Source organism: Vanellus vanellus (assembly GCF_965231255.1).
Source record: "Vanellus vanellus genome assembly, chromosome: 3".
Classification (NCBI taxonomy): Eukaryota; Metazoa; Chordata; class Aves; order Charadriiformes; family Charadriidae; genus Vanellus; species Vanellus vanellus.
Genome location: NC_138907.1, coordinates 69,936,866 through 69,960,379, shown reverse-complemented (window position 1 = coordinate 69,960,379; position 23,514 = coordinate 69,936,866). Strand labels below are relative to the sequence as shown.

At 39.9% G+C, this 23,514-nt stretch overlaps 1 protein-coding gene across 1 annotated transcript in view; it reads left to right on the top strand.

Annotated features, from left to right (window-relative positions):
* The first annotated feature begins 2,567 nt into the window (after positions 1–2,567).
* Positions 2,568–23,514, top strand: part of NCOA7 (nuclear receptor coactivator 7) — an 80,370-nt gene continuing 59,423 nt past the window's right edge. The window contains exons 1-4 of the mRNA XM_082480444.1: positions 2,568–2,633; positions 3,636–3,729; positions 5,401–5,481; positions 10,607–10,738. Coding sequence (XP_082336570.1) covers positions 10,689–10,738 — 50 coding nt within the window. The 5' untranslated portion in view covers positions 2,568–2,633; positions 3,636–3,729; positions 5,401–5,481; positions 10,607–10,688. The remainder of the gene's footprint in view (positions 2,634–3,635; positions 3,730–5,400; positions 5,482–10,606; positions 10,739–23,514) is intronic.

Genomic DNA, 23,514 nt, shown 5'->3' with positions numbered 1-23,514 from the left:
TTAACTAAACCCTGAACTGTCTCACTGACAGAACCCATCCAGAGTTGAGCAAATAAATCCAGATTAGATATGCTGAGAAAAAGATAGCATATAGCTGTTTTGTATGAACTGTTCTGTTGTTCTGTCTTTTCTGTATACATAGAAATAGGTTGCTAACTTTATTTACCAGAATAATTTTGAGCAGACAGCTGTGCACAAATGGTTAGAACACAGAAAAGTAGAAAAAACTTATTTTTCTGTTTCTGGAAAGAAGCAATCTAATTAGGTAGGTCAGTATAACTGTGCTATGGGGAATTCAGTTTGAGAGGGAAGTTTTTGCTCTGTATATAGTGCAAGGTGACTCTCGGTACAAGGCCAGAAACTGTGTTTAATGTTGTACAGTAATCCAGAGATGGAGGAAGGAAAAATGGTAATAAAGGTTTTAAGGATGTTTCAGAAGAGCCAGAGAACTAAATCATTCTCAGTTACACAATACCTAACAGAATTTTGCAAGGAGGAGGGAAATAATTAGAAACATTGCTGCTTTTAAAACAACCTTCAGACTATGCAGTGGGTAGAGGGTACGATTTACTGTCGATCGTTGTAATTTTAATGCGCCTAATGCTGCCAATATCTGAGCACCTGTGAAGCCGGGTGTGCTGGTGTGGTGCAAGGTCACACTCAACTGACTAATGCAATAAATATTGCAGGATAAGGAATTGAAAAATAAACAGTGAAGGTTTCCAGTCTTAATTTTGTACATTACAAATGTACAGGATTTTCTGTTACAATTAAGCTGTTCAATATGTTGCTTAATGTATAGTGTGTGCAATGTGACACAGTTAAGGTTGCCATGGAAACCTGGCATTTTGGTTCTGTTAACGGTGTTTCAAATAGGAAAACATTTGCATTGCATTGCATTACTGTGAGACTCCTTTCTACCCCCACTCCTCAACTCCTTTGCTTCTCAGTTGGGAGGTAGGTGACAGAGAAAAAGCCGCGACCTGGAATTTGCGTGAGTCAGGGTCAATTGAAAAAAGGGATGTTGAGCTGAAACTTAACTTCAAGTAGCTCTTGTGTCTCGAGTTGCTTTTTGAAGTGAGGAAGTATTTAAATGTTACTCTTTTACAGTGTAATGTCAGTGGGCTGTTAATTTGAGGGTCTTTTTCTAAAAACTTGAAAATGATGGGTATTTTCTAAAGAAGTTTCCAATAATTTTCACAGCGTGATTATGAATATTTTTGGAAATGTACTTGGCCTAAAGAACAATGACCAGTTCTAATAATACCTGTTAGATTGATGTGTTTATTCATATTTTAACACTTTCTTGTTGCCTTACTCAGTTAATATGTTCTCAATACTTTACAGAATATCTTTGAATACAGTGGGAATATTTACAAATATAAAGCAAACTTTATGCTTAACCATTTGGGGACCTAAACTAATTGTAAGTGGAAGGTGATTTATGGTACAGGTATTTGTGCCAAGCATCAAGCCTCATCTTTGTGGTTTATGTGACTCTTCAAACACTTGTCTCTTTTTGCTCTGTATGTAGTTTATTTGCCATTGGTATAAATGCCTTTATTGGGTTGGTGAGAAAAGAGATGAGAAGCGAGAGAGCAAGTTTGCTGTGAAGCTGAGAATGCGCATTTGTCTTTCGCAGTCTCTTTCTCATCTCATGATTGCTCGCCGTAGGTCTCAGCAGCACTCATCTTTCAGAGTGTGCGGTTGCTGAGACCCATCAAGTGACGCGGGTGCTCAGGGAATTAGGTCGGTGGTTATCTGCCCAAGCTTTCTGCTGCAGGTCTGCCTTCTGTGGCGGAAGTAAGGGTGTGCTTGCAGTTCAGCTGTGTACAGCAGAGCCCGAGGGAACTGAGTGTGAGCTGGCACAGAAACTGCAGATACAGAGACCCTTCTGCTGACTGCTATAGGTAATTTGTGTGGTACTTTTGGGTGGAGGAGTGGTAGCAAACAGCTGAAGTAGGTGAATGGGAGGAAGGCAAAGGGCAGTAATACTTTAAACTGGCAGCTGCTTGGAAATATTTTAACAGCATGAGAGATGAGCGAAAGTAAAGCCCAGTTTCTTTGGCCTGGCACTTCGGCTGGCCAAGGTCCCCTTGATCACTAAAGGACGTTTGCTGTACATCTGTCTGTAGTGCTGCTGCTGATTTGTCAGTGCAAATCCTGCTCTGTGTAAGCTAATTCTGACTTGCTGTCGTAACACACTGCTGCGTAGAAGTGGTGAGGATGGAGTGACGTTCTGTTTGCTGTTTCTGTCCCTTTGCTTGGTTCAGAGGGGAATCTAAGGAGGACTTGGTCATGTCCCTTAAACACCTGTAGAGAATCCATAACTCATTGGCTGTAGGAGTGATGTGGTTATCTGTATGCACGTGCTTTGACTTTGTCAAAACAGATGTGCAGGCTTTCTTTCAAATGTTTCTAAGCAGATCATGAAACTAGCAGTTGTTATGATCAAGGAACACGCTGGTATCAGCAAGGTAATGCTAAGGGCATTGTCTAAATGTTAGTTGATGTGTTGAATGTTCATCAATTTTTATTTTTTAGAAACTGCAAGTACTTGGTGTTTTAGTTGAATGCTGCTAAGCACATACGTAAAAGTCCTTTGTGTGCGTGCCTGTGTGCTCCAGGGAGAGGTAAGAGAACAGTGAGATCTGTCTTATCCTTTCTGAATATGGTAAACTGCATCCTCCTCTTGTTCTGTAGTGGTGTGACTGTGATGGTGTACATCAGTTTAGGATCTGACTCAGAAATGCAAAGTAACCGGTGATAGAAATGCCTTAGTATGTGGCATAAGCACAGGCTTTGTTTCATTCAGCAGGTGTCCCAGGAAAGAAAGGTACAAAGGGTAAGCCGTTTGCTTTGCAGTTACAAGATCTGTGGTTTTGTAAAAACTTTGCAGAGTGACCACAAGGTCTTTCTGGATCTCAGTCTCTCACCTGTAAAATGAAAGCAATGTTCTTTATGAGGAATTTTTGAAAGGCTTAGCTTTTAAAATAAATGTAGCTGCAATTTACTGAAATCTCAATTAACTGGAACCAGCACCCTGCAAATTTTTGGGTGTTTGTTATTTACATGTATGAGGTTTTCTGTATTTCAGTGGTGGCAGAATTCATTCTGTTTATCCAAATGCTAATGTTTTTCTGCTGCCTTGTACCTTTTGTTACAGTATTTGGTAGGCAGAGACCAGTGTTTTCTGTCAACAGTCCATGAAGATGCAGGATTTGGCATTTAAACTCCACATGCTGTGTCTACCTGTACAATGGGAGCGTGAAAGGCTGTGAGGGTTCAGAAGGCTTGAGCTTGATGCTTACTTGTAACTGGGGTGGGTTGAAACAGGGGATACAAGAAAAGGAAGGTGTTAATTATTTTAAAACTTCTGCAGCAATGTTCTTGTTGATTTAAAAATTAAAATCTTCCCAAGTGGCCTGATTTCAGACAGCACTGTGCTTCTACATTTGTTATGGCATAGCGCTCTGCCTGTTAATAGTTCACACTGTGCTTTTTAACCAGTTTCCGCCTAGCAATTGCAGCTGAGTTACACAGTAAAATATATTGTTCCTTATAGAAAATGCGTCTGGTGATGTTCAGCTACCAATAAGGGAAGACTGAATCTTGATGTTTTTCTCTCTTGACAGCCATCACTGGTGATGTGGAATTTCTGCTAGCTCTTTTGCTTCCCCTTACTCTTTGTGAAACATGACAGCTTGAGTTAGTCTTCTCCCAAGCCAGGTAGGAATAATTCATCTGGGGAGTCCATTGGAGTTTAATCAAGTTTTGTTATTGTTGTTTGGTTTCTGAATCACAAATGTTTCTGTTACATTGATTCTTGTTTATTTTATTTTAACTTTGTTCATGTAGACAGGCTGTTGCACATCCAGTTGATGAGCTGAAGGTGATCTAAGCTTGGCCTGTTCTTAATGTATTAGTAGCAAAGGAGATGCTTGGACTGTTAGCTTACTACACTTCAGTAGTGGAGATAATAAGCTCCTAAACATTGCACCCAGTTCCTCTAGGTTTTGTTCCCTTTGCTTATCTTATCTCTGGATCTTATCTTCACCGTCCTTGACAGGCCACAGGGTACAGTAGCCACATTGAATCTTTCTTTCTCTCCATTGCAGATAGAGCAATTGTGATACTGGTTTGTGTTTAATCCGAACAAGAAGTCCAGAAACTGCTTCTGCGTACAAATTTATTTTCAGTCTCTTAATTTTTGCATTTTTGTTATTTGGGTATTTTAAGAGTGTACCCTTGTTACAAGAAACATGGCAGGCTTAATACTTTAAAGGTCAGTGTAGTTGTGTGCATAAATAAGGGTTGTTCACCTAAGCAAGGTTTGAGTCATCAGCCTCAACTTCACTGAGGTGGAGAAGCTCTCCTAGGTTAGTTTAGCACCCTTCAGTTATGTATGATGGGCTGGGAACTTATTTACAGAGCTTATTAATGTTTTAGAGATAACAATACACTTTACACGGTAATTATAATGTGACTATATAATTGTATTAAAATAATTCTATATTTATCTTAAGATAGCTTTAGAATAAACAATTTTTTGTCCAGTCTACTGAATCTAACAATGTAATTAGTCTGTGCTGTGTTTTATTCAGTTGTGCTAGTGCTTTTCTGAAAACTTCCAATCTCGCTTTTAACTAGGTCATTCTTCCTGAAGAAAAGACTAAAAAAAGTTGTAACTTACTCTCCTCTTTGCTGGCTGTGCATTTCTGTTACCTTTCATCTTGAGATGCTGGAGCGTTTATTCTGAAACTTTTATCTTTACTATGACACCAAATGAAATACACTAGCAGAATATAAAAGCAGTAAAACTCAACCTGTTTTGTCCAGTCGGTGAGGCATTAATGAAATAGTGCAAAGTTTAGCATTTCTCATAAGGTGCTAATGTGCTTTCACCTTCCTGCTTTTAAAAATGGGATGTCTGTTGAAATGAATGCTAGAGTTGATATTAGTGCTTTGGCTTGTGAAGCTTAATCATATGCATTTGTATGACCCAGTAGCAAATTGTAACGCATCTCCTCTTCTGTTTAACCTGTTTCTGGTGCCTTATGTTTAAAAGTGTTGTGTGCGACCCTATGCTGTGACCTTGTTGGTGTGTGTTTATATCTATTTGCATCTGCACAGTGCCCTGGAAGCTGCTTTGGGCTCTCCAGAGGCACATGTAGCAACCCTCAAGGGTTCAGTTTCAGATCTGAAACTGATCTGTTCAAGTTTTCAAACTTAAAATGCTTCCCCTCTATCTGTGTTTATTCTACAATTTCCTATTCTACTAGCTTGGTAGACATTTTTAGTATTGCTCCTGAAGTACTACATACATATCTTTCTTTTTTTTGGTCTTAATATTAAGTTGTTGGTGTAATTCTTGTAATCTCTCACGCTGCATTTTTTTAGGGGTCAGAATTGGCACATGTACCCAGAAGACTTCTTCATAAGAAGACACTCTGCTGCAGAGTTGCAGATCTAAGCAGAATCGTTAGTAATGCTTCATGTTCAAAAATGACCAATGGCAACATTTGAATGTTTGTATTACAGCAGATGAGAGTAAGGAAGCGTGCAGTGGTATGAGCAGATGTGTGTGGTGTTTGTCTGTAGTCTCAGGGGCAGAGGTAAAATAGAGAAGCAAAAATAAAAAAACTAATGTTGTGTGGGATACTGTACCAGAGAGCAGGTGAGAGCTATGTGGTGTGTCTCAGCAGTGTCCTGTTTCCTCGTCACAGTGGGGTCTCCCTGTTACATCCTTGGCATGACCATGTCCACTTGGCTGTCTCACTGGGAGTCTTCTGTCTTAATCTGCTCCGTCTTCCTAACTGTAGAAAATTTGTGCTTAGGCCTCTCACCTTCCCTGCTTGTTTTTCACGGTATAATTGCTGCCACCATTGCTTGTCTTGTGGGGCTCCTGCTAAGGTACAGGATACCACCCTTGACTCGGTTTCCCAAAAGCTTTTTTACATATTTCCCGAAGGAGCCAAGAGTATGATTTAAACCTAGATCCGCAGAGGAGTTAGGCTTTTTATTTCCTTTTGTGGATCTCCACTTTAATTTCTATGCATATGCCGTCAGAGACAAATAAAGGTGAGACTGTGCTGTCGGTCTCCAAAGTTTGTCAGTTTAAATTTTACACAGAACATAACTGGCTCCTTGTCAAAGTAGTCTCCTTCCTTATTTTCACTGTTGCTGGTTATTGAGGCTGGCTGGATTAAAGCCAGTGGGAGGATATTTGTACATGTTGCTCTTCTGCTCTCATTTGAGCATGTGGAGGTATTTCATGTAGTTCAGTTCCCCATTTGCAAAGTAGGGAATTACGGCAGTTTCCTACTTCATGAAGGGTTGAGAGATGTTGACTCTACAGGGTTGTGAAAATGTATCTAGAGAATTGCATGGTCTTGAAGGTTTTTTTTTCCTCTGTATGTCTTTCCTGGACTTGCAGTGTGCACAGATGGCCAGAGACAAGCTATCAAGTCCATTCAATGTTCTAAAAATAATCAGATATTTCATTGGCTTCTGTATTGCTAGTGCTGTTTGATGTGCTGTTGTTCATATGCATGGCTTTGGAAAATAATGCTTATAGTTGGAGGATTGATCATTGATGGTTTAGAGCCAGCAAACAGGATTTCTGGGTTCTTACCCCTGAGTGCAGCAAGCAGGTTCTTTTGTTGTCTCATGAAAATGTAAACTACTTAAACTGCAAGTAGCAAGGTATATTATTCTTCATGCCTGAGAAAGGAGGGAAAAGAGAGGATAAATTTATCAAAGTCTTTAGAGGACTTAGGATGTTCTGTTCACATATTTATTTATTTTTAATGTTAGAGCAGCTTTCTCTTGTGCTGCTTTGAATGTACTGTGACAGGAGGCTGCTGTCCTGCAGTGCCAGATGGCAGAGCGGGCAGCAGGAGCTGGAAGCAGCATTTCTGGAGGTCTTAGGAGGGTGGTGGCAGTTGCAGTGATGTGAATACCTGGAGTCAGGAGCTCAGTCTGTTCCTGTGGTTTTGGTTTGTGGGTGGTGTTTTGTGGTGTTTTTTTTGGTTTTGTTTTTGTTTTTTTGTTTGTTTGTTTGTTTTTTTGTTTTTTTTTTTTTTTTTGTAGCCTTGCTGAGCATTCCCACTCTCACTACAAACTCCCAGTAACATCCCCAAAACTCCTTGGTAGCAAGCCTAAACACACAAAGCAAATATCCAAAAATACGCTAATATAAATGAAAAAATCCAGAGCAATAGGACTAACAGCAAAAAGTACAGTATATTTTTATGTATTTTGTTCTTTTCTTCATATAATTATTAGGTGCTGACATTGGCTGAATTTGGAGAGTGGCAAATTTCTAAGAGAATCCTTATTTAATTGCATTCTTTGTCCATCGGGAACATCTTTCCTCTTGGAATTACCTAATAAAAGAATTAGCGTTGCTGTAGACATGTGATATAAGCTTTTCACTGTCTATTTCCATTTCAATGTAGAAAGGGTTAAACTGAGACTGAAGTTCCTATAAAATCAGCTTTGTCATCATTTGAGTTTAGACTGTACTCATATGAATAAGATGTCTGTCTCCCAGCATATAAAAATCCCACAAATATGTACATTTTTAATAGTCTGCCTGATTCAGTCCTTGTCTCTACCAGAAAGGAGCTACCAGGAAAGCAAGATTGATTTTAACCATATATCCTTACTAATGTTTTAGGCAGTTAATATTAATAAAGAATATCAGGGATTTCTTTCTTGGGAGATATCAAAGGACAGGTAGAGGGGAAGTGCAGAGCAGGTTTGCTTTTTTTGATGTAACTTTAAAATGTCAGTGACAACCTATAAAGGAAACATGGCTTTAGTACTGTTACTGCTTAAAAAACCTAAAAATTGAAAAGGACCTTTGAGAAATACTAGTTTTCAGTAGCAATTACTGCAGCTTATGCTGTGATCCTCCTAGCTTTCAGGCTTTTTTTTTTTGTTTGTTAAACAAACTAGTACATGAAAAATTCCCAACAACAAAAGTAAACTCACAAGTTGTGAAGTCAGCGCTCCTAATCAGTTTGCTTTTCCTAGTACTATATTTTCAAAGTATAATTTTCAGCCTTAAATATGCCTTCCTAGAACACCACCTCTGCGACCTGGTGTTAAATTATTGTGAAAATTTTCATTAATTGGTGACTGGGTATGAGATCCCTGTGTATTTTTATTACCAAAGAAAAAAAAAATCTGAGTGCCCATTGTTCTGAATATATATATATTTTTTTTTTTTAAGTTATTGATTTATTCCCCTTCACTGTGAGAAAGGACTTGGAGTTGCATTTAGTTGATGTGGGAAGAACAGGCTCCATACCTGTGTTGTCATTGCTAGCTTTGCTTAGTGTTGATGAAAGCAAACAGCAAACCTTACACTTGATGAGCTGAGCAGTGCCACGCTGGTTTGGTGCTGGCACCATCTGCAGTGTCTGCGGTTAGGTCTAGGCTTAAGTCCTACTTCCTCTCTCATTGTGCCCCTCTTTGCTGAAGCAGTGGGTGGCAGCTTCAGCGGTGGGATGGACAGGGCTGCGGGCAGGCAGATTTTTCTCCTCCTGGCTCCCTGGGCAGTGGCGTTCCCTTCATCTGCCAGCACCGTGCTGGAGCAGGGCATAGTGGTCCCTTGCACGAGGTGAGGTCCTGAGGACAGCTCTCACTTCCCTCCATTCATCCCAGCTGATCATGTTTCAGTGAGGTGAGAGGGGCTCTCCCTACTTTCCTCTTCTCATTCCCATGGGTCCCGTTGTCCTCATGGATTTAATGTTACCTCAGTGCTCTGTGGTTATTTGATAGTTCTTGGTGTCAACATGAGACTCGACTCTGGCCTGTCGTCTCTGAGTGTAGTGAGGAGAAAGCAGGCAAAGGGGAAAGAGTGGTTCCTCTTTCTTTGAACTTTGTAGTTTGCTGTAGAGGTTGTAGTTGTATGCTTTGAAAGATTTATTGTAACTCTAAATGCGGTGTTAACAAAGCCACTGTTTCTGATCTTCTGAAGATCTAAGGACCTGCCCCAACAGGGAAAATAAAGATGTGTTGAAATTCTCAGGAAGTAAGTGTTACAGACTGGACATCTGAGCAGGACAATCTGTTTTGATGCTATTGTTATGCTACTATCATGTAGGTTTCAAAAACCTACTGTCATGTAGGTTTCTTCAGGCCAGGCTGAAGACTGTGACATGCATTAACTTGCGGAGATAAAATAGTATTCTCTTTATGAAGCCAAAGATGTCATAGGAAAATTTGCCATTTAAAGAGTGACCATTACTGTAAGACTCTACCTGATGCATAAAGATCAGAGAGACTAGATTCTTTTTGATGCACTGGATGTATTCAAAATTAATGAGTAAGAAAAAGTCTATTTTCAAGCAATAGACTTTTAACTGCTGTGGACTGATGCTCCATAAATATGGAGAGAAAATTATGGAAAGTGTTTCTAGTAGAATCTAATGTGATATGTTCTAGGGCTTTTAAATAGATTAGTCTACTTTTGCTACATTATCTCTTTTGTTGACATCTGGCAGTTTGTAGCTTATGATCTTTTAATGCAGGAGAAAATAATGGGAACTGATTAGGTCCCAGAGGAAGTTTCTTCTTTTGCCACGAATCATAATTTATGTGGCTTCCATTTCTTTGTTATACAGCCCATTAGACTAAAATGTTTAGTAGTAACTTCTGGTTTGAATTTTAATCTGGAATACTGATAAAAGAACTCTTAAGAAGTTTGCTTATTTTGTGCATGTGCACAAGCCATTGGGGTAGGTTGAATGCGTGTCAGAGAGGGGAAGAGGATGAAACATTGGCAGGATTCTTGGAAAGCAATTGATGTGGCATATTGTTAATTGCAGTAATTGCCAAGCAGTTATGAAATTCCCAACTTCTGATTTCCACGTGCTTCAGTACGGCATTCTGCAAAGAGGTGGTGTTTTCCATGTCATAAGCCACTGCTACTGCTCTTCTTTTTTTATTTTTTTTTATTTTTTTTTTTTTTTTAACTTCTCAGAAAACCTTCCCTGGTCCTGTCTATCTCAAGGTGACTGTAGTTCATCTGGAGAGCAGGGAATCCATCATGTTTCTCCCTGTATTCTTATTTGATCTTATTTATTGTTCACAACAGTCAAACCTGTGTAAAGAATATAGCTTGCTCTTTTTTCTTTACATTGTTTTAAAACTTTAATTCTCACTATTTTACAGAATTTTTATAAAATGAACATTATCTGGCTTTCTGGTTATATTGTTTGTGCTGGATATTTCCAAAGCTTCTCTTGATCTTCTTGTCTATAAAACATACGAAAGCAGGAAGATGTTTTGGTATGAACTATTTAACAGCTTGCAAAAGATTTTAATCTTCCCGGGGTTTTAAAACTTTCTACTGTTCTTTGGATTACCTGCTTTGCAGTATCTCTCTTCCTCTGCTAGAGAAACTGGCCTGAGTGCATTTATTGGTTTTTATCTCATTGTATACTAAATGGGTATCACATGGCAAGCCTTGATGGGTGAAAGTTTTACTTTGCTTTGTCACTGGGTCAGTTGCATTTCCACAACCCTGTTGGTTTTCATAGGTGGTGTTGATGTGTTGATTTATGAAAATCCTGTTTTTAAATGTTATATACAGGGGACTCTGCCTGGATATGAGGTACTGAGGGGAAAAAGAACATCACGCTTAGCTGCTCACCTTGTCCATTTGATTGTACATAATGGAGACCAAGGAAGAGAAGAAGGAACGAAGACAAGGCTATTTTGCTCGGTAAGGTTACAGGATTTATTTCAATGTTGATTAAAATATGGAACTCTTCATTCTGCCTTTTTCACAAGTCTTTATGATTTTTGAAGGATGTATACAAACGAAACCCATGCTGCGTTATGTATCCAGAAAGTGCTTTCCTTGCTATGTCCCTGATGTTGGAGAGATGATCTTTTCCTTTTGGGTAGTGGAGATTAAACTTGATTTATAATTGTTTGTAACACAAAACTGTTCAACAGTTTCAAATTGCACTGCATTTGAGCTTCCAGCATCTGATTCCTGAAAAGTGTTTATAAAAACAAACACATCTAAAACATAAACATGTCTAAACCTAAAGTATATCTGATTTCTAATAAAGCACAGATTAAGTTGTATTATCTCATAGGATAAGATCACCTAAGAAGGGGTAAGCTGCCTAGAATGTAGCATCTTTATAAATAAAAGCAGTGTTTTTTCAGACAATCATTTTTATCATTTGGAGTTCATGATTGATGAATTTTAAGAAATAAGTGACATTGATTTCCTAATAACTTGTCTTTGTTAACTTCTCAAGTCTGTAATCATCTCTGAGCTCTGATGTACAAGAAGAACCAAAGCTCACTTATTCTTGGGCAGATAGGAGGGGGAAGAAATCAGTATAAAAAAACATCTTTGACTCAAAGATACTTTCTGTACCCTTGGAGAGGGAAAGTGTATACCCTCTCCACTCTGTACTAAATAACTATTATTGAAACTGCACTAAAACACTAGCCTTAGTGCATTACAGACGTCTAGAGGCATGCCTGTTGCACCACTTAGAAGTAGTAGTGTGGGGAAAAGTTGCAGCATTTCTTTATTGATGTTCAGGTGGTACATAGTGGTGGTGAAAGACTTGAAGTTTTGTGGTGGGGGATGTGTTAATGCCAGGTAACTTGCTTTCCTTTTGGAGAAAAGCAGTTATGCTGATGTTGATAGAAAGGAATGTTGTAGTTTTGGATTTTGAGAAGGGGAAATAAACAAGGACACCTATAGCAGAAGAGGTATCAAGTGGGATAAAGTGGAAATAGCTAAAGAGACTGTACTAAGGCATAAGTAATTTCTTGTTAAGGAAGACTCGGGCTTTGAGAGACATGTTTGAATTAGATGCTTTAGAATTTAAGAGAATGTTTTGAGTCCTTTCTAGATGCTATCTGCTAAACAAAATGGAAAGCCACAAGAGGCTTTCAGCAAAGTCCTTGACATTTTACTTAATCTGTTTTGCAGCTTTCCTGTGTCATCTGTGGCTATTCCCTTTTAAAAATTCACAGGGGCAGTGTGTCTTGTGTGGGTACAAGACATCAAGCAAGGGTCAAAAAGACCTGAAATCAGTTCTTAGTTCTAGCACTTACTTGCTATGTAACTTTGGGGACATCACCTGTCTCTTTCCCATGTTTTAATAGAAGCTAAAGTAGGTCAGAAAGTGGTATGCCCATCTTACCTTCACGTACGTTGTCTGTGTGCAGTCAGGGACACAGCAGAACTGAATTCACGTGTCCTTGGTTTGAGTCTAGCATCTTAAGTCTAGCATACTTCCTCTAGTACACAGGTGTTCCAGCATCTTGCAGGTGAATGGTTTGAATGCTTTACATGATGACCCATGTAAATGTCATATGAGTGCCTGAAAATAACAGGCAGCTTATATTCTCTATGTTACAAAGGCAGTTCTAACAATGTCCCTACCTGTTTTTTTTAAACTTTCTAAAATTTAATTTGTGACTTGATGTACACAGAAGTTCCCAGATTAGATGCCCGATATTGGGACACTGAGAGAATTTAATCAGGTGCGTGCTTTGATGTTGCTGTCAGTTTTGGTTGTTTCCTGTCTTAGAATCTGTGGACACCTTTTTCTGGCCTTGAATTTAAGCACCCAAATTTAATAGCGTTCTGGCCCTCATACTGTTTTGTGTGCTACTTCAAACACCTTGCTTTTCCTGCCAGCTTGGGCTCCTATTTATTAAGCTAAGAGCAACCTCAACTGATTCCCCAACACATGCACCCCTCTACTTCCACTACTGTTTTTTCCCCCCCCTTACCTCTTACTGTTATGTTTTGTGAGCCTAAGATAATAATAGAATTTACAAAATCTAAATTCATGTATAGTAAACATTCTTATGAGACAAGGACTCTTTTCCCCGCACCATTAGATGAATCTTGTTCTTTTTGCTTATGATCAGGTGTTCCTGGGAGAAGACTCCACTGCTTAGCAAGGAAGAGAATGGGCAATGGGTTAGAATTTTTGCCAGCAGGAGGGAAAACTGTGCTCCATGTCAGGAGGGTGGGTAAAAGGGCTCTGCTCCACCCAGGGCTAAGAATCCTCCTTATATCCTGGTTGGAAAGGAGAAAATGCATATATTCAATGCTGCAATGCTGATGAAATAAAATGTTTTATAGCTACCTTGTGGACTATATTAATGAAAATACACAAATTCTCATAGAAAACCACTCTTTAATGTGAGGGGAAAGGTTATTGTGGTATTAACAAGGACAAAGGCATTAACTGAAAAATAGAAGATAATAGGTCTTTCTCTTTAAGTTCCTGCTAACAGAAACCCAGGTTCTCTGTTGGCAGAGCAAGGGACCATGTGGGCATGAGCAGCGGCCTCGCTGCCCTGCCAGCATCCCAAAGTGCCTGACTTCCCATCGGAAGGAGGCTTTCAGCCTTCAGGCTAGTGTAGTCTTGGCCATCCTGGACAGCTTTTGGTAAGGTTGGCGCTCAGTGTCTGACTGGTTACACCAGCAGTCGTTGGAAAGGTTAGCTTGAGAACCCCAAAATATTTGAAGTGATTAACATAGTGGTAGTTATGTGCTGACAAACCAGCTCCTGAACTACTAGAGAGGAAGCAGGATTAATGTGAAACAATAGTCAGCATCTCTGTCCCCTAAATTTAGTGTTCTAAGTAAGCTGGTTTAAACATTTATCCTTTAAAATATTTAAAATTTCTCTGTAGAAGAGAGCCACCCAGCCATTGTATCTTTCTGCTACAGATTTTCATGGCCTGAGTGCCTCAGTTTTACCGGGTCTCTTCCCCCCACTATGGCAAGTGAAGCTGAAATAAAACCCTCACCATCCATTTCTGCTTCTTACCAAACACTCCTTTACCCACTGCATTTTTTGGTAAAGGGCTTATTTTTTGCCTTGGTTGGCAAGAAATGAAATAAGTAACTTTTCAAACAAAACTGAAATCTCTACAAAACTTTTTAAAGACCAATTTAGATTCCTTATGTAGATAAGATGTTACAGCTTGTGGGAGTTTAACAGGCAAGAGGTAAGAGTAACATGCAAGCATAAATTTATCTTATGCAATAGGTCCTTATTTAAGACTGCTACTCCTACTTAAAGACTATTCTGTGTAGTTAAGTTATTTTGCCTAAGTTTTCAAACCTTGTTTTTAGGCTCTTCTCTTTATTTCTGTGTCATTGGCTCCCAAATGGACCGATATTACTCCAGCTTTTGCAGAGAACTGTCTCCTCTTGCTGTGAAGTCTGTCCTGATATCCAGCAAGTCAAAAAAATAAATGGTACAGTGTAATATAGAAGTACAATGGCACATCTGTGTGTATTGGGCCCCTGACTCTACTGTGACATTTGGTGCATTTTATTGTGATTATGTGCCCTTGAACCCTGGTACAACTTGCTATTTCCCTCTGCCTGTTCTTCCTTTATCTTCCCTCTCCCCTTATGGAATGGAGAACCTCTTGGTTTTCCCCTGCCCATTGTGTAGTGTCAAGTTCAGAGGTATTTCACCTTGTGAAATGAATAGCTATTCAAGTTTTAACTTAATTTGAAAAGAGATTACCAAAATTAGTGATGTGTCACATGGAAAGAATTGCCTTGTATATAAATTAGTAGTTTGGAACACTGAATGTACAGCTTGAAACTGGAATTGCTTTGCATGTGCTGTTGTATGATACCAGATGTATTTGGACAAGAAGTTCTAGGAGATGAGAAATTGTAAGGGAAGAGTTTGAGTAATTTACTGAAAGAATGACAAAAAGGGGCTCTTGGTTTCAAGTTTTCTGTCTTTTAACCTTCCTCATTGTGAGTTACTTTGCATTTTCCATACTTTGTATGATCTATGTCCAATTATCTCTATACTACTTTCTTAGCAGAGAGCAACAAATTAGTGGTGCTTTATTTGAAAAAAAAAAATACTACTTTTCAACAAGTCAACTGAGATGCTTACATTAATTTTATTAATAGTTATGTCTCCAACTTGTGGTGACCTTAGTCTGAAGAATGCTGTATAGAGATGAACTGTAAAACTGATACTTAGATTGAATGATTTTTTTAATAGCTTCTAGGGGAATTACGTGTTTTAGTTCTCAGTCTCTTTTTTTGGTCACCACTGAGAGCCAGATTGCTGAAGTCAAAGATGAAGTGCTTGTATTAGGGGAAAATATTCTCACTGGGATTTGGTGCTTTTGCGTTTATTAAATTTACATTGGTCTTGTTACCATCATTCTTTTGAAAAAACTACATAAATATCTGGGACATGCTCCAAAGCCCGTCTCAGTAGGCAGAGACTCCCTACAGCTCCAGATTGCTAATACTCTGTCAGAAAATGAAGCTGGTTGTACAACCTGATGTTCCCCTCGTGTTGCCTTATGATGTGAATATTTAAGGGAAATAAAGGAATTCACACCATATTTTAATTTAATTTAGATTCTTGGCTTAGATACATAAATTTACATTCATACAGGTTAAGATTTGTGCATTAAAACCAAGATTTACAAAGATACATAAGTGTTTAGTACAGTTACCATTTACTTCTTACCAGGCTCTAATTTACAGCTTTTTTTCTTCTCCTAATTATTTTTTAATAAAACTAACCATACAACAAATGGTATACAGCATTCCACATTATTGTTTATGACCTAACCTTAGCTTTCCTTTTAATCATTCACAACCCATGACAGTAGGAATTATTAATGCATAGTGTCTGAGCTGTAAACAGCTAGAGTCTGGAAAGTTTAGCTGCAGAATAAGTCATACATACTTGTCATATTGTTATGGCCTTTCCCTGGTCCTTGTTTATGGCTGCTGTTGGAGGCAGGATGTTGGCTTGCATGGACCCTTGGCCTGACCCTGTGGTCGCTCCTTTGGTCAGTCTTTTGCATATTACAAACTACCAGGTTCATAAGCATATCTTTTGGAATTTTTCTGGCTTTGTTCTGTTTTATTCCCGTATTCAATATTTGTATGCTTCATATTTTTTATTCCTGTGGCTGTTAAGACATAGGAAGATGATGAAATTAGAAAAATGCAGTGAGCACAGAGTGAAATGTGTGGAAAGAGAATGTCTCAGTGGTGGCTAGGAAGGAGGGAAACCCAGGTAAGGAATATATGCATAAACATACTTTCTTGAGGGCATCTCCTATACGTGAGACTTTGTCATAGGTTTTTCTGTTAGGTACTTTTCTTGTTGGCCAGATTTAGTGCTCCTCAGATCACTATTTCTCCAGCAGTCGTCTCCTTGCTATTGTTCTTGCTCTGCTGAGCCAAAGTGTTGATGCTTATTCAGGTTTCCTGTAGCACTCATAATTTATTTTTTGCTTTTAGAAGGAAAAGCTTCCACACATTGTTTTTAAAACAAACGGTTGCTGAGGTTTATCTTGGGCGTGAAGAATAGTCAAGCCAAGATCCTGGAGATGCTTAAATTTTTTAAAATTACTCTAGGAAATAATACATCATTTCAGCTCATCTGTATAATGGAAATTTCTTAGCTCTGCTTCCAAATATACAAACATTACCTCATAATCATGTTATTGAAACTAAAAAACAGTATTGTGTTTTACTCACGTTGTTTCGACCAATAACATGTATTGCCTGAGGCATTTTATTTTCTAAGAAAAGGCTGAAGAGGTCAGTACTTCAGATTTATGGGGTGCTCTGTTATTTCAGGGTTTATGTGCAGGATAGTTGATTTGCTATGTTGGATATTGAGAGAAGCCATAAAATATTTTCTGAAACATACAGTATCATGATTTGCCTTCCAGTTACTTAAAATGAAGGGGTTTCAATGTTTTTAGCAGACTTTCTGCCTGCTGCTGTGTGGGTTAGTATTTCAGCTGTCCTTTGCAACTGTTGTAGTTTTCAGACATTAAAGAATGTCTAGAATTTCACAGACAGCAGCACGAGGAGCTTTTGCGTAGAGCTTTGGGGGGGTTGATCAGGTCTTTCAGATGCTTGAGAGGTCTTTCAGATGCTTGAGAGACACTTGCTGGTCATTGCTCATGAACTTAACTGTTGTAAATATAAAAAATTATGAGAGTTTTCTTTTTATCATAGATGTAAACCTGGAGAATGAGAATTGGGGGGAAAATGGAACCTGCTTTTTCTGAAGAGTGTTGCAGTGCTGGGGAAAAATATGTTGAACATCTGCTTATCTTGGGAACTGTTTCCTCATCTCATGCTGGTGTTGCTTTCTGGACTCTGAGGTTTTTATATTAGCAGTCTTGTAATTCTGTGATGCAGGATGAGAGTCAGCAGAAGAGCATGAATTACTGTCCTCTACTTAGCCTGTGAATCACAGAATTGTTCCCAACGTGAGTGCATCCTCTGGGAAGCATAAACAAGGCAGTGGTTTCTGCAGCCTTGGTTCTTTCCAGTGCTTTCATCCTCAAGAGTAGTGGAGCCATTTAGGATTGAAGAGTAATTTTTTTTTATTGGATAACAAAGTTAGTGAAAGTATCTAATGGGGCCCTGAGGCTTTCTTCAGAGTTTCTCAAAATTTTCCAGTACCAGAAATGCTATTTATGGGGATACAAAGCTTGCATAAGACAGGAAGCATGGTTAATCTCCTCACCCGTTCGCTTCCCTCTGCATGTGAAGTGAGACTGGGTAACTGTGGGCTCTGTATAAAGAGGCTTTTTTTTAGGAAAGAGAAGAAAGGCAGAGTTTCATGATGTTCTTGATTTCTTTGAGGGCTATATCACAGAATATACAGAGAAAAGAGTTTCTGTTTTTAATCTTCAAACATACTGTCTCTCACACCAGCAATTTCAGGATTTTCACTAATCACCTTGCAAGATACGTATAAGGCTGGCTTGTTAGGCAGCAAGCATACAATGACCTTATATTTGCTTTTCCCAAAGGGACCTTTGGGTGTCTTTTATCAGCCTTTAAAAAGAAACTGCAAAAAAGAAACTTACTTAGCCTCCTTTTTAGAACATAAATAGTTACACGATAGGCCTTTTGATGTAGGAGTCTGTGCAGTTTTGATAAGAGTTGCTATTACCATAGTTGTAATGTATTTTGTCTTCCTCTCCTTCCCTTCCCCATGGCCTGCAGCTGCATATGCCGGGCTCAGGGAGTGTCCTGGAGGCTCCTGGTGGGCTGTGCTATTTACCTTTTTGCTCTTGGAGGCATTTAAAGACGTATTTTAAAGGCTATAAAATTTGGGGGTTTCAGAAGATGGCTTTCTGGATAGATGAGATACATACTTTTTACTGTTGTCTATAGGAAATTGATATAATCACCTTTTTAAATTACATGGTGTTTTGCTAGTGTCTGCAGGTATGGTCTTGTCCCTTCAGCCTCCCAGACATGTCCTCTCTTCTGCTCTTAGGACCTACTGCATAAAATTCTGCTTAATCTTAGTGAACAGCTTTAAAATTAAGTCAAGCTTGAACTTGTGTGGAAATTTAGTGTTAATGCTTGGCAGATGTGTGGTTCCATGGTCAATTTTAAAATGATGCTGTGTAACATGCTACTGAAATCGGTGGTCCCATCCAGCCTTCTGGTTTTGCCATGGCTCTTACGGATGGCAGAGCTGCAATCAAAGAGCTGCTGTGGCATGAAGGCCCCTTCCAGAAGGAGCCACAGTTTTGTTTAAGTAACACGGAGGCACACACAACTAAAGAGTGCTGGTGTTTCTGGCCCACAGATGGAGTTGCCTGCCTTTTACCTGCTGCCCTGAGTCAAGACTCTTGCCTGTTTGTTTCTGGCATGTGCTGTGCTACAATGGATTGCTGGTTTGGCTGGTGGGGTAGTCTATTTCTGGTAACAGCGCTGCACGTTTAAAGGGGAAGATATGAATGAATGATACCTGCAGGAATGTGCTTTTGGAGAGACGCAGTTTTTTTCCATCTGTCTGAGGGAGTGGAAAGCATTCTATAGCTAACGAAGGGAATTCTGACAGTAAGAGAAGAAATGCTGTGAATCTTGTGTGGGGACACTGGATGACTGTCTGCTGGCACTGTATTTGAGCTATTAGTTGCATGTTCTGCAGTTTCTGCTGTGGGCATTGGGCTCCCCACTCCTGCCTCCCCAAGGAAATGAAGCTTTTTCTCCTCTTCCCTGCGTCTTTGGACAGAGTAAGAGGCTGTGTGGATATTCCTGATGGCATTAGGTTCCCTGTGGCACCAGGCTGGTAAGCTCTCATGCAGTCAGCATTAATACAGCTTCCAGCCTGGGTTTGGAAGGGATTTTTCCCCACCATGTCCCTCTCCTGCCAATCTGATTATGGGGAGGTGGATTGTAAGTGTAAATTTGTGGTGTTTTTTCTGTCCTGCTCTGTATTCTGGTCAGGGGGTGTTTCCTAGGATCATCTGAAATTTAAGCACGTCTGTTAACTGTGCTCTTAATCTCATGCTATTCCACTGAGGTTTGTGAGTTTCATCGTGTTGATTTGTGTGAGAGAAAATCCCAAGGACAGCAGCAGAACTAGTTAAGAATTTGGGAAGGAGGGAGAGAATTGTCCTTATGCTGGAAAACCTTTGTAATGTAAATGAGCCATAAATCAGCTCTCTGGTAGTCTTAATGCACTGAGTATTTTCCTGTCAGACAGCAGTCTCTGGCACAGAGAACTTGTCTCGTATAGCACTTAATATACTGATAATAACTCCAGGTTTCTACCACTATTTTCCTGGAGTGGCTGTTTTTATTTCAGCAGGTGTAAGCTTAATATCTAGCCAATCACAGGTAAACTTAGTTCAAATAATATTTTTTTATGATTTTGACATAACAGTGCATTTCTGTCTGCGTCTGGATGTTTGCTTTTAGTAATGCTTCTTTAAATACATGGCTTCGGGGTGTTTCAGTCAATTTTTGGAAATCAAATCTCCTTAAGCAGAGGATTTGTCTGTGTTCAGTATCTGTGTTAAAAAGATGATGTTCCTCTTTCCACCTGGACGACAGCAGGTGCTGCATGTAGCAGTTCTGCTTGCCTGAGGCTGAGATGGGTTTTTTGTTGTTATAGAAGTGTTTTGTGTTACAGACGCTGCCAAAACCCCTGGGATTTTTTGGTTGTGTGTGTTTTTTTGGGTTGGTTTTTTTTTTTTTTTTTTTTTCTTTGGCTGTCCCACAGAGTGTCTTAAAACTACAGCATTTGCTTCTGGTCTCGTGAACTGATGCAGTTGAGTGATTTTATGCACGTGAAGAATCATACTGTTAGGTTTACCAGAATGCTGGAAGTTTCTTGTAGGAACAGAGCTGTAGGAACGGTGGTGGGAGCAGGTCCAAGGCACTGCTGCTGCAGGGTGAAATACCAGGGCAGCGGAGAAGAGGTGAGGCCAGCAGCCTCCCTGTCCTGGCAGGGGTAGGGCCCAGCATGCCAGGAAGCTTTCCTTCCCAGCCCAGAAGGGAATGGGCAAGGCAGGGGGGACAGTGGCAGGCAGCAGGACAGGGTGTTGCAGAACACCTGCCTTATCTGGCTCTGGCCAGCCGGGTTTGCTAGGAGGCCCTTGTCCTTGAACGCAGCAGGGGATGGAAGGGAGCTGGCCTGCTTCTCCTGGTCACCCTCCTGCTCTGCTTCTTGCGGGGAGGAGGTGGCATTTAATTCCCCTGGCCATGCTGCCACCTGGGTGCATGTGGTTGCTGCTAGGAGCGAGGCCACTTCATGTTAAGCAGAGGGTCCACCTTATAAGATCAAAGAGCACTATAACTTTCTGGTTTCCTAAGCTTATTCTAGTTTGGTGTCTGCCTGAAGTGCAGTGGGACCTTTGGGACTTGCAGAGTCTGTAGAATGTGGAGATGGAGCAGAACCTCATGTCTTCCTGTCACTCCTTCTTCCATTGTGCTGATGGAGTGCAAGATTTACTTTTTGCCTTTGTTTTTCCCCTGCAGTAATTGTTCCTTCCCCTTCCAACCATGAACATTTTGATTGCAAGTTAAAAATTTCAGCTGAAGCATAAATGAAAAAATCCAAACTATTTTTCAGTCACAGATAAAAGCATAAATAATATATTTGATATAAAAACCACAGAGAAATTTTAAGACTTTGTAATTAACACACACTTTGTCTCTTACACATGTAAACATAATGGAGGACCTACTACACTAGTATAAAGGTATGGGTACTGAAAAATATCAGGCCATGTCAAATACTCATTTTAGCATAAGGTACCAATGCAACTTCTCATATGCATGTACATGCTTGGTATGTGACTGTCCCATGTATACAAGCCCTACCCTGTCTTGTCATCTTTATGGTTAATGATCTTTTGACCATAGTATTAAAAAGGTTGTGCCATATTATTTTATATAGAAGCATTGATGGAAACACCTCCTCTGGGTGGAGGGGAGTTATCGTTCTCACTCATGAAATATCCCTTGTATGAGACAATATCAGTCATTATTCCAAACGCTGAAGCCACAGATTCCTCTTTTTCCCACCCAATAGCAGCATCGCTGGGTGTTTTTTAGAACTTAATGCATGTAACAGGATCTTCAGTACACTTGGGCATTTCCTCTTCTATGCTGACTAAGTGTCAGTTAATGGGAACTCTATTCAGGAAGCCCATTAAACTGTCTAACATGCAAAATAGGTTACAAGTTGTTTGGGGACAATGAATGCAAACAGAACTGAGACACACGGTGGGTTCGTTGAGATTTGGTTTTAACAAGTACTCTGAAATACTTTAAATAGAACCTTTTTCCACTTGTGTCACCATGCTTCTTGCTGTAAATTTGTTCCTGAACAGAGAAGTTTGCAGCCTGTTTGTAAGCACGTGCACAGCATTTCTTATGCTATGAGCTCCAGCTGTGGTTAACAGAATCCCTGAGAAATATAGGGCAACATTTGGATATTGGATAATTCTGGCATCACTATGAAAGAAGCATTTAGCATGTAAACCCATCACTTTGGCTTCCTTTTTAGTGCTTTTTTTTTTTTTTTGGTCCTCATCTTCTCTATTAATAAGAAAAGAAGTTATATGTTTTGTTCTCTGTGTTTTTCTTTTTTAAACGACTTTTGTTTACAGCTGTATTAAATCTGTAGTTTCATGCCGTACAGAATGGTGCAATGATGCGCCATTCTGTACGGCATTGACATTTAAATGTTAATTTTCAAAGCAAACTTTTTAAATAAAAGCAAAAGCTAATGCAGACAGGTGCTTTAAAACTCGGTCCCCTCCCTCTCTAAGATATCCCTTTTAGAGGTCATTTAAATAAAGAAATAATTCAATTTTTTTTTACTTCATTTTGATCACTGACTTCTTGACCATGGTTACTTTTGGATCCCCCTGACTTTACTGGTCAGCAAAGTCATACAGGTGGCTTCACTTACTGAGTTGAGTCAACTTATTCAACATGAAGATCCTCTTTATGAAGAAAACAACAATTTCTACTCCTCCCTGCTGCTGTTAGAGAAGCAGAGTCACTGTTTCTTGCTTTTTGCAGCAGGGAAAGCTGCCGGTCTCCCAGCCCTCACAGCACAAACCTTCATGGAAATTTCCCATCATCAAAGCACCTATTCTGGATAAGTGGGAAGAAGCTGCCACAACTGCTTCGGTGCTCCTGTTCAGAGGTCTGTTGTGCATGGCGTGGCCTGTGTCTGGTTTGGCTTTCCAGCTTCCTCTTATTGCTGATCTCAGCCTAACGTTACAGAGGACAAGGAAGGCTGTAGCTTGACAAGCCCTTCAGTCTGGGCAAAGTGCCTTTGAACTGGCAGTGCTGCCTAGAGGAGCAATCTTGTCTCCTCGTTTGGCCTTCTCCTTTGTGTTGATACAAATACTAGTACAGCCAAGTGGGCACTAATGGGGGAGTGATCCGATCTTGAAAAATTAATTTATGTATTGGCACTTTTGCTGGGTTATCTTTGATGTAGATAATTTCCCAGATCTGGTCCCTATGGGGTTCAGAAATGCTTGTGTGCGAGAATGGGGACAACTCCTGGTGACAGATTAATGGTCAGCAGAGAGTGAGGTGCCTTCTTTTGCTGACAAAAGTGACTTAATATGCTTCTTTGGGCTACAAGCTTTGAGCTGAGTCTCCTTTTCCTCAAATAGTACCGTGCTCTTCCTGAATCCTAGGGGTTTGCTGTGCTTTTTTCCCCATTACTGATTGTTGTGGTTTCGGTCAGGATAAAAGTTAACTTTTTTACTAGCAGCTGGCATAGTGCTGTGTTTTGGATTTGGGATGAGAAAGGCTTTTGATAGCACACTGGTGTTTTTAGTTGTTGCTAGGCAGTCAAGGCCTTTTCTGCTCCTCATGTCATCCCCCTGGCAAGTGGGCTGGGAGGGCACAAGAAGTTGGGAGGAGACACAGCTGGTACAGCTGACGCCAACTGACCAAAGGGATATTCCATGCTATATGACATTATGCTCAGTGTATAAACATGGGGGAGGAAGGAAGCGGGGGATGTTTGGAGTGATGGTGTTTGTCTTCCCAAGTAACCGTTGTGTGTGATGGAGCCCTGCTTTCCTGGACATGGCTGAACACCTGCCTGATGATGGGAGGCAGTGAATGAATTCCTCGTTTTGCTTTGCTTCTGTGTGTGGCTTTTGCTCTACCTATTAAACTGTCCCATGAGTTTTTTCTCA